This window comes from Periplaneta americana, chromosome 3 (genome assembly GCF_040183065.1).
Source record: "Periplaneta americana isolate PAMFEO1 chromosome 3, P.americana_PAMFEO1_priV1, whole genome shotgun sequence".
Classification (NCBI taxonomy): domain Eukaryota; kingdom Metazoa; phylum Arthropoda; class Insecta; order Blattodea; family Blattidae; genus Periplaneta; species Periplaneta americana.
Window position 1 is genome coordinate 1,268,812 of NC_091119.1, and position 13,810 is coordinate 1,282,621.

General features: G+C 39.2%; 1 protein-coding gene across 6 annotated transcripts in view; it reads left to right on the top strand.

Annotated features, from left to right (window-relative positions):
* Window positions 1-13,810, top strand: part of LOC138695751 (allatostatin-A receptor-like) — an 865,724-nt gene that overhangs the window by 12,013 nt on the left and 839,901 nt on the right. For 3 of the 6 annotated variants that reach the window (XR_011331188.1, XM_069819916.1, XM_069819915.1), the window contains exon 2: window positions 10,371-13,169. Coding sequence is in view for 5 of the 6 variants with exons in the window: in XM_069819916.1 (XP_069676017.1) it covers window positions 12,906-13,169 (264 nt within the window). In the remaining variant the exon portion in view is untranslated. Of the gene's footprint in view, window positions 1-10,045; window positions 13,170-13,810 lie in introns of those variants that run through there. The other 3 variants (XM_069819919.1, XM_069819918.1, XM_069819917.1) reach the window with 3 other exon arrangements.

Here is a 13,810-nt window from a genome sequence, read left to right on the forward strand (position 1 = left end):
GACCCTTCAAAACAAACCTGGGATGTCACCATCAGCATTGTAACTACGATGCCTGTTATGAACGTGATAGAAACTTCACTGCACACTATGGATTTCGGACAAAAATTCATCTGTGAGCTGGCCTGTCTGAAGAAGTTTGAAGGAGCTGGTTCAGTTCGTGATAAAGTGAATTCGGGGAGATAAAAATTTCTCTTAACGGACACCTCTGAATAGCGGACATTCTCTGTAACGGACATAGAAGCTACCTATATATTTTACTTAATAATATCTCAACAGCAGAAGGTATCGTCAGTAACCTGCTAACCTATTCGTACTTTTTTGGGCCTTAGGACAATTTCTTTCGACTCAATTTGCTATTGCATATTTCTCGTACTGTGACGACAGAGCTTCCCTCACCGATGATCTTACTGCAGTAGAACAGATGCGGAAGGTGAGAAATATTTCATGATTTCCCAACTCACTTCCGTTGTATATGTCTGTGCCTAAAAATACAATTGAGAAAGCGATAAGGAAACTGGCAAAAATTTAAATTGTCTTAAAACTCTTGAAATGAAGAACTTATGTTAAATACTTCAGTCAAATTATTAACTTAATAATGTAGAATAGTGTACAGTGTTCGATACTCTATAATATAAATATAGTATATAAATTATTCTGCATTAAAAATTATCGTAAATACTAAGAAATTCTAAATATTATGTAAGACATTGTGTCAAAATATGCTAGTTTGATTTTAATTCCGCTATTGAGGAGTTTCACTGCACTCGGTTCAGTTTGCAAAGGTTCTACACGACAACCAAACCGAGGTGAAGAAAACCTGCTATCAGTCAGCAGTGCTGACATGTTGAGGAAACGCTTGCAAATGCCACACCGCACTGTTCGGAAAATTTAATGAGATTTCTGAAAATGTACATTTATAAACTGCAAATGACGTTTCAATTGAAGGACGCTGTGTACAGTTTTCATTACGCGTTTTAGCTCAGATGGAAATTGAACCGAAATGGTTATCTCGAATCGTGTTGTCGATTTTACTCTCAATGGCGAGGTCAATGCAAATGTCGAATATGGACGACAGGCAATCCACGTGCTCAGACTAAATCGCATCTGTTCATCTCGCTTGCTTTATTTGTTTGGCAGGTATCTCCATTATGTTAGTTACGTTATAATATTGTAACCCTATAGTAAAGACACACGTCTGCCCGTGCAGTATAACCACAGTGAAGGTAACCTATTCATATTGGGGTTTCTGTGACGAGCACGTTGTGGGACTTCAATGGCAAAAGATCAGCACGATGCTTAGAACATAATTTGATGCAACATACTTAAGCTACGGTTTCGCTACGGCGATCTTCGCTGACGATCATCGCTGGCGATCTACGCTGGGATTCTGTCCCGTTGATTTGAACGTGCATGGCTTCTTTACGGCGATGAACGTCAACGAACGTCGCTGGGGTCGACGAACATCGTCGGCGTTTGCCTTGGAGGCAAAAACCTGGCGATCATCGCCGAGAAACCAATTGTAAAATTACAGTAGGACAGGTGATGAATTAAATCATTTAATGACATGTAATTTATACATCATACATTCCATAATGGCGGTAAAACAGAAATCTTTCTGCAATTTCTTCACTAATGAAGACGAGATATTAATTGATTAAACACAAATCCCTGTTCGACATGAGCCAAAAAGAAGAACCAACGTAAAAAATAACAAATCTATATTTTGCAACAACCAGAACTGTTAACACAATTGAGTAAAGTGATTCATAATTGAAGGACACACGATGCGACAGATGTAGCTACTGAAGCAAAAGTTTGAGTGTGAAATAGTAAGTGAAGTGGAATTCCGAGCAAAGGAGAGAAGTGCAGCAACCTCCTCCTCATATTTAATTTTATTTGTAACATTATTTCCTAAATAAATGCTCCTAAATGAAAAAAAAATAACATTGCAAAAAGTAAAAATAAAGTTTTTATATAATTGGTTTTTACCTTAAAGTTATGCTTATCTTTCAGCTGGGCTTATTGGTTTGTGAACAAATTTTGTGGGTAATTTTACAATATCATTTTAAATTGAACTTAAAACAAAATGAAATTGTTCGGGAGAAAGTCTGAAATATTCCTTAAAATTGGTGGGTTTACTTTCAAGATGTCTTAATATTAATGAATTAAAAGACTCCTCTGTATATCTATTTCTAAACATGACATTAGCTACTTTAAAGATCCGTACTTCTTTTTCAAGGCAAAACTTATATTATAACGTTATCATATCATCCACGTATCAGCTGATCAGACATGGTCAACTATACACCTATAAAACAATTTACTATCCACCTACGAACTTCGCCGGTAAAGAAACCACTCTCTAACGATGGCCGCGGCGATTTCAATCGTCAGCGATGTTCGTTCGACGAAGATCGTCGTAGCCAAACCGTAGCTTAAGTTTGGAATTAATGTCAGTGTATACAATTTCCAAGCCGACGAGCGATCTGAATGACTTAAAATAATTGAATATTAACGAAATGCAAATATAACGTGAGAACCAATAGTAAGGGAACAAATGCACGTGGAAATTAGTTCAATTGATGTAACCAAAGCATTTTTGTGTTTTGCACTGAAATCAAACATTGAGGGCAATTGCAATGACACACAGAGACGCAGTGAAAGGTTATCACAGAGTTGATTGTATTGGGTGCATTCACAAAGTTCAATACCCAGCAACTAATGTGGCGGGTCATTTCGTTCACACCCTCAGCGAGCCTTATACAAATCATGTCAAAACAATATGATGTAATTACTACAGAGCGCTGGTTGTGGTTGGCTCCCCTGCCCTCAGTGTGCACGTCACGGATAACACATTGCACAATCAACCCAATTGAAAAACAGGTGCAAATTTTATTAAGAGCTTTTTTGTTTTTTTTTTTTAATCTATGTGCCCAGTTTATACAGCCAATTTTGAACAAAAAAATAAGTTATATGCTGTACATATAAAAAGTCAAGCTTTCATTTTGAACTATTGTGGTATAGTAAATGCCTCCCGTTACACTTCTCTTTGTAATATTGGTTCTCTATTTCTTGCATTACAGTCAAAAAATATGGAACAATCATGAGGTAGTATTTCATGTATCTGTTTACTAAAAGAATTCAAAAACTTGTTCCCTCTTCAAAATGATCGTTTATTGAGAAAATAAGTGGCATGTACAGGTATGCAAATACAATTTGGTGCTCCTTAATTGGATGTCCCTATCGCTTGGTCCGAAGGGTTGTGGGTTCGAGTACCGCCTCGGGCATGGGTGTTGTGTTTGTATTAGTGTAAGTAAAACAAAGGAAAACAAAAACAAATGAAAACAGAAAACAAAATAGATAACTTTGGTTAACAGCCTCTGGCCGGTCTAAATTAAAAAAAAAAAATTGTAAAAATTTCGCTTATAACACATGCGCATGCGCAGTAAACAACAGCCCCTGTACATATGCTACGTGTGGTCAGACGTGCGAAATTGTTGCTTACATACAAGGGGACTCGCTCCAAATTTTAATCCCTTATCTGTACAACTAAGGTTCAGTCTTTTTCGTTACTAATACATAGCATTACACGCGTTCCGTGAAGCAATAAGAGTCCAGTACCCAGTGATATTCATTATTACTTTTTATTAATTAGTACATAATATTAGAGAAATGTTCAATAAATACCACTTGAAATAACTAATTTATTCTTTTGATAGGAAACGTGTACAATGGACCGATAAAACTGTAAAATGTGTGACACTTTGTGTAAGATGTATTCTTATAATTTATTATACAGCCAATCTCTATCGTTATTGCATCAGCCGATAAATGGAAATGCTGGTAAAATGAGACTAGGCTGTGGAGGTGCAAGCTAGACGAGTCCACTTATAGGAACCAGACAGAGTAGGCTGTGGAGGTGCTAGCTAGACGAGCCCAATTATACGAACCAGATAGAGTAGGCTGTGGAGGTGCTAGCTAGACGAGTCCACTTATAGGAACCAGACAGAGTAGGCTGTGGAGGTGCTAGCTAGACTAGTCCACTTATAGGAACCAGATAGAGTAGGCTGTGGAGGTGCTAGCTAGACGAGTCCACTTATAGGAACCAGACAGAGTAGGCTGTGGAGGTGCTAGCTAGACGAGTCCACTTATAGGAACCAGACAGAGTAGGCTGTGGAGGTGCTAGCTAGACGAGTCCACTTATAGGAACCAGACAGAGTAGGCTGTGGAGGTGCTAGCTAGACGAGCCCAATTATACGAACCAGATAGAGTATGCTGTGGAGGTGCTAGCTAGACGAGTCCACTTATAGGAACCAGACAGAGTAGGCTGTGGAGGTGCTAGCTAGACGAGTCCACTTATACGAACCAGACAAAGTAGGCTGTGGAGGTGCAAGCTAGACGAGTCCACTTATACGAACCAGATAGAGTAGGCTGTGGAGGTGCAAGCTAGACGAGTCCACTTATACGAACCAGACAGAGTAGGCTGTGGAGGTGCTAGCTAGACGAGTCCACTTATACGAACCAGATAGAGTAGGCTGTGGAGGTGCTAGCTAGACGAGCCCAATTATACGAACCAGATAGAGTAGGCTGTGGAGGTGCTAGCTAGACGAGTCCACTTATAGGAACCAGACAAAGTAGGCTGTGGAGGTGCAAGCTAGGCGAGTCCACTTATAGGAACCAGACAAAGTAGGCTGTGGAGGTGCAAGCTAGACGAGTCCACTTATAGGAACCAGACAAAGTAGGCTGTGGAGGTGCAAGCTAGACGAGTCCACTTATACGAACCAGATAGAGTAGGCTGTGGAGGTGCTAGCTAGACGAGCCCAATTATACGAACCAGATAGAGTAGGCTGTGGAGGTGCTAGCTAGACGAGTCCACTTATAGGAACCAGACAGAGTAGGCTGTGGAGGTGCTAGCTAGACGAGTCCACTTATACGAACCAGACGAAGTAGGCTGTGGAGGTGCTAGCTAGACGAGTCCACTTATACGAACCAGATAGAGTAGGCTGTGGAGGTGCTAGCTAGACGAGCCCAATTATACGAACCAGATAGAGTAGGCTGTGGAGGTGCTAGCTAGACGAGTCCACTTATAGGAACTAGACAAAGTAGGCTGTGGAGGTGCAAGCTAGACGAGTCCACTTATACGAACCAGATAGAGTAGGCTGTGGAGGTGCTAGCTAGACGAGCCCAATTATACGAACCAGATAGAATAGGCTGTGGAGGTGCTAGCTAGACGAGTCCACTTATAGGAACCAGACAAAGTAGGCTGTGGAGGTGCTAGCTAGACGAGTCCACTTATACGAACCAGACAAAGTAGGCTGTGGAGGTGCAAGCTAGACGAGTCCACTTATACGAACCAGATAGAGTAGGCTGTGGAGGTGCAAGCTAGACGAGTCCACTTATAGGAACCAGATAGAGTAGGCTGTGGAGGTGCAAGCTAGACGAGTCCACTTATAGGAACCAGATTGAGTAGGCTGTGGAGGTGCTAGCTAGACGAGTCCACTTATAGGAACCAGATAGAGTAGGCTGTGGAGGTGCTAGCTAGACGAGTCCACTTATAGGAACCAGACAGAGTAGGCTGTGGAGGTGCTAGCTAGACGAGTCCACTTATAGGAACCAGACAGAGTAGGCTGTGGAGGTGCTAGCTAGACGAGTCCACTTATAGGAACCAGACAGAGTAGGCTGTGGAGGTGCTAGCTAGACGAGCCCAATTATACGAACCAGATAGAGTAGGCTGTGGAGGTGCTAGCTAGACGAGCCCAATTATACGAACCAGATAGAGTAGGCTGTGGAGGTGCTAGCTAGACGAGTCCACTTATAGGAACCAGACAAAGTAGGCTGTGGAGGTGCAAGCTAGGCGAGTCCACTTATAGGAACCAGACAAAGTAGGCTGTGGAGGTGCAAGCTAGACGAGTCCACTTATAGGAACCAGACAAAGTAGGCTGTGGAGGTGCAAGCTAGACGAGTCCACTTATACGAACCAGATAGAGTAGGCTGTGGAGGTGCTAGCTAGACGAGCCCAATTATACGAACCAGATAGAGTAGGCTGTGGAGGTGCTAGCTAGACGAGTCCACTTATACGAACCAGACAAAGTAGGCTGTGGAGGTGCAAGCTAGACGAGTCCACTTATAGGAACCAGACAAAGTAGGCTGTGGAGGTGCAAGCTAGACGAGTCCACTTATACGAACCAGATAGAGTAGGCTGTGGAGGTGCTAGCTAGACGAGCCCAATTATACGAACCAGATAGAGTAGGCTGTGGAGGTGCTAGCTAGACGAGTCCACTTATAGGAACCAGACAGAGTAGGCTGTGGAGGTGCTAGCTAGACGAGTCCACTTATACGAACCAGACGAAGTAGGCTGTGGAGGTGCTAGCTAGACGAGTCCACTTATACGAACCAGATAGAGTAGGCTGTGGAGGTGCTAGCTAGACGAGCCCAATTATACGAACCAGATAGAGTAGGCTGTGGAGGTGCTAGCTAGACGAGTCCACTTATAGGAACTAGACAAAGTAGGCTGTGGAGGTGCAAGCTAGACGAGTCCACTTATACGAACCAGATAGAGTAGGCTGTGGAGGTGCTAGCTAGACGAGCCCAATTATACGAACCAGATAGAATAGGCTGTGGAGGTGCTAGCTAGACGAGTCCACTTATAGGAACCAGACAAAGTAGGCTGTGGAGGTGCTAGCTAGACGAGTCCACTTATACGAACCAGACGAAGTAGGCTGTGGAGGTGCTAGCTAGACGAGTCCACTTATACGAACCAGATAGAGTAGGCTGTGGAGGTGCTAGCTAGACGAGCCCAATTATACGAACCAGATAGAGTAGGCTGTGGAGGTGCTAGCTAGACGAGTCCACTTATAGGAACTAGACAAAGTAGGCTGTGGAGGTGCAAGCTAGACGAGTCCACTTATACGAACCAGATAGAGTAGGCTGTGGAGGTGCTAGCTAGACGAGCCCAATTATACGAACCAGATAGAATAGGCTGTGGAGGTGCTAGCTAGACGAGTCCACTTATAGGAACCAGACAAAGTAGGCTGTGGAGGTGCTAGCTAGACGAGTCCACTTATACGAACCAGACAAAGTAGGCTGTGGAGGTGCAAGCTAGACGAGTCCACTTATAGGAACCAGATAGAGTGGGCCTACTTAAAATTAAAAAAGAAAGCACAGAATAGTCTATTACTTATGTTATTATGTACCGTTGAAAGTTGTAATTGAGAACTTGTTCCACGGGCAGATTCAGTGTTGCTTGTTATACAAGCAGAGTTCGTGTTTGTTTATCGCAAGTGGAAAGTCAGTTCAATAATTTTGAAGTAAAGATGCTGAACTGGTAATACCAAAACATGTCGAAAGGCGTGGAAGAGAACGTGTGAGGGAATTTAAACAGCGTAAAAAGAAAGAAACAATTTTACAAGCTGTAGTCGCTGCAAATAATGATGCAACTACATCAAGTGCGTTTGTGCAAGGAATAAATGTGATCCATGTTAAAGAAAACAATGTTATAAAGAACCCTTCATTTATTTTAATATACATTCTATTGGTTACATCTGTAATGCGTATGGAAGGCAAGACTGAACTCAATAGGCTATAAAGTACTTTTACGCAATCCAAGAGGTTAGGTTACATAAATCTCCTGCCACTGTTCTGCTTTAAGTTTTAAAGTTTTTTTTTTTTTTATTTACTTACTGTAATGTTTGACTCAAATTTTTTGAATGGGAATGTTTTAAGTACGGTATTTATTGTATTTTAAAATGTATATTAAATTTAAAACCTCTCGGGTGATAGTTTGTTTCACGAAATTAAGCATTACAGTTTTTACTTCTACGCTTTTTTTTTTAGCAAAAAGTATTTTGTCTGAAATATTTTTTTCGTGGTATTTCATAATGTGATTCAATTGTTTATAATTTCGGAATTAATAATAAAACATAAGCAGCATAATAATAATTACAGAATAAAGAAAGTATGAAGTAATATGAAGACAAATGCAAGGATAATTTACTAAATGCTAAACAAATGACGTGTACAGAAATTAATAAGAGGATAAGCAAATAAAATAAATGAAATTAATCCCTTATACTCAACATTACATTTCACATCTACCACAATAATTCGTATTCCGTCATTTCTACGTAATAATGAGTAGCCTACTGATTTTCTTGGTTACGTTACAAATATCATATATTAATACGAATACGCTGCACACCGAGTGACATTCTGTGTGTTCAATGAAGCATTTACCTTTGAATACTTTACTATCTTTTCTTATTACTTCCGAATTTTCCAACATAATGTGATTCCTTTGCAAAAGTAAATTAAGTTTTTTTATTTTATTTTATTTTTTTTTTTGTAATAATGTATTCATTCACAGTTTTCAGCCCAAGGGCCTCTGCAAACCCAGCACAGTCCAGTCTTTCCTAGTTTCTGCCTTTCTCTCTCTCTCTCTCTCTCTCTCTCTCTCCGCATAGATCCATTTATCTCAATGTCGTCTATCATCTGATAACTTATTCTGCCACGAACTTTACTTCCGTTCACCATTCCTTCCAGTGCATCTTTCAGTAGACAGTTTTTTCTCAGCCACTACCCCAGCAAATTTATTTTTCTCTTCCTGATAAGATTTACCATTATTATTTCGTCACCCACTCTTTGTAGCATAGTTTCATTTCTTATTCTGTCTGTCCATTTCACACGATCCATTCTTCTCCATATCCACATCTAATGTTGTATGAAACGAGGAATTTTACACAATCTTTATTTATAAATGAAATTCATTCTCGTGATATTTTGTATTTTGGAATATATTTGAACGTACTGCAAAATTCTCTCATGATGACTTTCAAGATCTTCGCTAAATAGTCCAAAGGTAGGGCTACTATGGTAAAGTCTCTACACAAACCTTTCTGCTACCATTTCCTCTAGCATATTGTTTTTTCGTTTAGTGAACTAAACCTCACAAGTGATGCAAATAACGCACCACTTATGAGGCAACTAGGCCAGGAGATAATGGGTAGGGTGGCCAGTTCCTTTCCCCCTCCATTGCATACATCGCCGATTAGCTACATGTTATACTAATCAGACTTCAGCTGCATAAAAACAAAATTGTTCTTCCTCTGACACATACCGTCAAGTGAGATGTACTGCCTGAAATAGACCTTACAGCATGATGGAACAATAATTATACCTGTTACTATGATGTACCGAAGTACATATGATATCTCCGGGAATGAATTCTGCATTACCATATGGTGAAGAACAGAGAGGTGAAACTTAAACTCAGAAGGATTCAATCCGGTATCGTAATTTGAATCCGGTGTGGCTAAGTGGATAAAACAGCAGCACATAGAGCTGAAAACCGGGTTCGAATACCGGTGCCGAAGAGAATTTTTCTCCGTTCTACCCATTTTTCACCAATTATATCTATGTCCTTCCATCGTCATTGCCTCGTTAGTGAAAACAGAATGTTCCACAAGTAGATGAGGATGACAAAATGTAGACAGAATTAATCCTAACAGATTATCAAATCTGATTCTATCATATGTCCAAAGGCGACAGAAATCCAGAAGACCTAAAGAAATATTGCTACAGACCATGACAGGTTACAGACTAAATGCTTGTTTGATGATGATTATGATGATGACGACGACTACAACTTGTAAATAAACAGGCAATCCAAAAAGAGAATGATTAATTTTCTTTTAGGATCATTCAACACTGTTACAGTATTTAATCATAGTAGTAATTTAGGCCCAAGAATATATAACAAATTTATATTTAAATATCCTAATCTTGTCAATTCTAATAGTTATGGTATTAAATTTAAAAAGTTATGTATGGATTTTATAAAAATTGAACAATTGTAAATTTAAATTTATATACTATAATTGCATAGTAGACATAAGACAAATTGTACTGTATAATTATTAATTTCAATTCAGGAATAAATAAATAGATAAATAAATAAATAAATAAATTTAATGATAGTGTCATAGGTATATCATAATTCCATTAATGTTCATTATTAATAATAACATAATATGTTAATAAAAGGCGTAATAATTTTAATTAACCATCAATCCATTGAATTAGGCCTACATTTAATCATTACTGTAAGACAGTCAAAGACTTAATCCATGCAAAGAATAGTGACCGATGTAATTCCTTTGCGATGATTCATTTTCATTTTTCTGATAGGCTGTAGACTAGTGGTTAAAAAATTTCAAACGGTGGAAATATTTTATTTATATTGCTAGAGCAAATTTTCTTCAGCGTTGAACACAATCTCTTCTGCTCTATTAGATGAAAAATGTAATAATGCTGAAATTGCCCATTTACTCATTACTATCGGAAATTAACTTCACTGAAACAAACTTTATTTACAGAATATCTCTCTACTGACTCCAAGAAGAATTTTTTTGCTCTGAAGACAAGAAGGCAAGATGTTTCTTTCACAGAAGTGACAAACGATGACCTCGTGACCACTAGAGAATGTTTTACAGGCGTGTCTATGAGCAGAACCATTGCGCTACTATCTGATTCTGGCAGTGCAACAAGCGAGGGGTTCTCGTATCTGATTTCCAGTTTTCAAAAGTGGTGCTTCTCAGAAACAGTGCTTATTGATGTTTTCGTTTTAGTTTCTATTCTTTTTTAAGTGTACATGCGATATCAGTAAAGAACGTCTGGCAGCAGTGCAAACAAGAAGAATAGACAGTATCCTGTGGTACTAAGCAACAGTGTTTAAGTCCTGTTTAAGACGCAAGAAATCTCGAAATTCCATTTCGGATGTCGTTAAAGCTACGATTTATTTAAAATAAATCATATATCCAGTTTTAAACACAAACTCCATTTAATATCTGTAAAAGTGTGATTCTATATTTGTTCATCTGAAAACTAAAAAATAGGAGTGTAAACTGTACCTCACAATATTCTTTTCATTGTTTCACAAGATCACATTTTAATTACGAACGGAAATCTTTAGCCGACATATAATAAACTTTTTGTAGCCTGTCAGAATTAAAAGAATGTGAAAAATCGAATTAATTTATCAAAGAGTTTCGTGGTGCTCTGAAACAGAACAATTTAACTTGGATCGTGTAAGTGTTTTCAAAGTGGTGAGAGGTGTAGCTATAGTTTTCTTTTGCCTTCTGGCGGGACGGTGTGACGCCGTCACAGGAAAATCTGTGTTGAAAACCACATCGATCTGTCAGTGGTTTGCTGTCCATACAAAGCCGAGTGGCCCTAAGGCGACTTTGCGCCGCTTCCTGCAGGACTTTGACCACACGCGGTGAAATGCCATAATGAACTACAAAAACGTTCAATCAACTTTTTAATTTCCCGCTAGTTTGCCACTTAATTTAAATGTGGAAGACTCAAAACTCATTTCTAGAATTGGGTTATGAATTCTGAAATGTGGAGAAAGCTATATTCTTTTGAACATCTTTTTCTCTAAAAAAAATATCGCGTTTTTATATGGATACGTTACAGTAAAGAAACAAGTTTTTAAAAGTGCTTAAAGAGGATAGTCTACATAAATCGCTTCGAATATGAAGGAAAACATTTTTGCATAACGTCTGAGGTGAAGCAGAAGTGTATGAAATGAACGCTTTGGAACTTACACGCAGACAAGTTGGCATCACTGTGGTCTAACGGCGTGTGAAATTGAATAAGTTGACTCAGCTGTTTTAGTCCTTCCTGCCACCAACACTTGGGCATCTGTAAGAAGAGAAACGCTGTCCTATCTCCTCTTTTATAAACGTTTCATCACAATTTCTTCATCTTCTGTCCCGTCTGCGAACTTGTGTAATAAAAAATAAAAAGTAAGATTACAAAAACGTTCTCCATTTCTTCAAGAAAATGAAAAATGATTGAGTTGCAATACTAAGTACACAGGTGTGATATATTTTCCACTTGTAGTGATTCAGTTGTGTGACAACTTGTTTTTACTCAAAGACAATACATTTTAACACATTCTGTACAAAATAAGTACCGTGTTTTATCACGCAAAATATTCAGTAATTATTCTGGTTTTCACGTATTGCAAATAAACGCGGCTACAGCACTTAACCTACATTACCAAATGATTAATATTTATTTAGAGAGTGTCGGCAGAGCTTCAGAATCACGATGGCCCCGTAATTAACAAGGCTTGCCTTCAGCCTTCCGTTGCCAGGAACAACACCGCACAAGAGCCTTGACTTGATCGAGCAAGTCAACAGATTTAAATGGGAACTGAGTAAATAGAAGCAGGAGAAGATTTCAAAGCGAGATAAGAAGATAAGTGACATAAGAGTTTAGTTTATTTAATTTTTGCTTTAAATTAAAGAATTTTTAATTGTTATTAGACGTCCTCGGGTATCTCATTTCGTTAAGTCGCGGTGTTAAGAAAGAATAATGCAATAACATCTCGAACAATATTACAGAAATAAAAAAGTTTTCAGTTACTTTATTAGCAGTCATGGAGAAACTACAATAAATTTTCAATGTGAATTACAAATTAAGTTGAGGTTACCCGAATTTTGCATCTCATAACTTGTCTTATTATGAAGATGAGTTAATGAAGGACTCGAAATCATAGAACTGTACTGGTGACCATAACAATTAACTTTGATGTTGCTGGAAATCTAACAAAAACGTACATTTTTATTTTTACATAGTGATACATTTAATATCAACACGACCTGCATTCGTGACTGCTGAAGTGAAATGAATGAAACTATTTCAACAGGGTCGACTTTAGACTTCCATTCATCGTGTTACTGAGATCGCAGGGACTCAGTTTTTATATTTCACTTCATCTGGTAAAATTTATCTTTTCTATTGTCAACTAAGAAATGTTTTAACAATTGAAATGCTATTTATGTGACGATGAAGGACGTAACAGAAAGTGTTCAAGGCGGAGTGTGATATCTAGTGCCAAGATGGACGTTTCGGGTACCGTGACGGCGCCGCCGCCCCTGGGCGTGGGGATCGGCGGGCTTCGTTATCACGCGTGTGTCAACATATCCGTGAACACGAGTGAGCTGAGCGCCTTCTGCTCCAACTCGTCCGAACAGCTGAACGGCTACGGCCTGGACCCGCCCCCGGAGCCGCAGTCCTTGCAGCTCATCCAGAAGATCGTCTCCATCGTCGTGCCGCTGCTTTTCGGGCTCATCGTACTGGTCGGGCTCTTCGGCAACGCTCTGGTGAGTAGCTCAGTCAGTGTTTGTATTGGAGCTCTGCAAATTGCTACTCAACGTCTGGCGCTGTAGGCAGTATGCAAAGCTCTTCGCCTTGTGGACTGCGTTAGTGTTCGGTTTACCGGATGTTCCGTTTTTTTTTTTTTCACTCTTTATGGGTGGACGGCTCTGGGGTATAAAAGGCAGATCACATGGAGCCATCCAGGTATTGCAGTTGGGTAACAGCATGCAGCGTGAAACTACAAGTGAAAACAAAAGGCGTTGCTTATAATCTTAAAAATAGAAAATTTGACTTAATTCGTATGTAATATGTATGTATGTATGTATGTATGTATGTATGTATGTATGTATGTATGTATGTATGCATATCTATATGTTTAATCAACAGTCCCAAGACTGGTTTGAACTTCATAAGTGACACCAATAAGGCATCACTCATGAAGCAACTAAGCCAGGAGATAATAGTTTCTTTCCCCCCTCTATTGCATACATCGTTGATTGGTAACATATTTCGCTATAGAACGTTCTACGTTAAGAAAAAGGCATTGAGCATATGGGACTATTCCATCAAATGACCAGTTACCACAGAAACGCCTGCCTACCACGTAGTTTCTACAATGTATTAGGCAAGGCCCATAAAACCAACG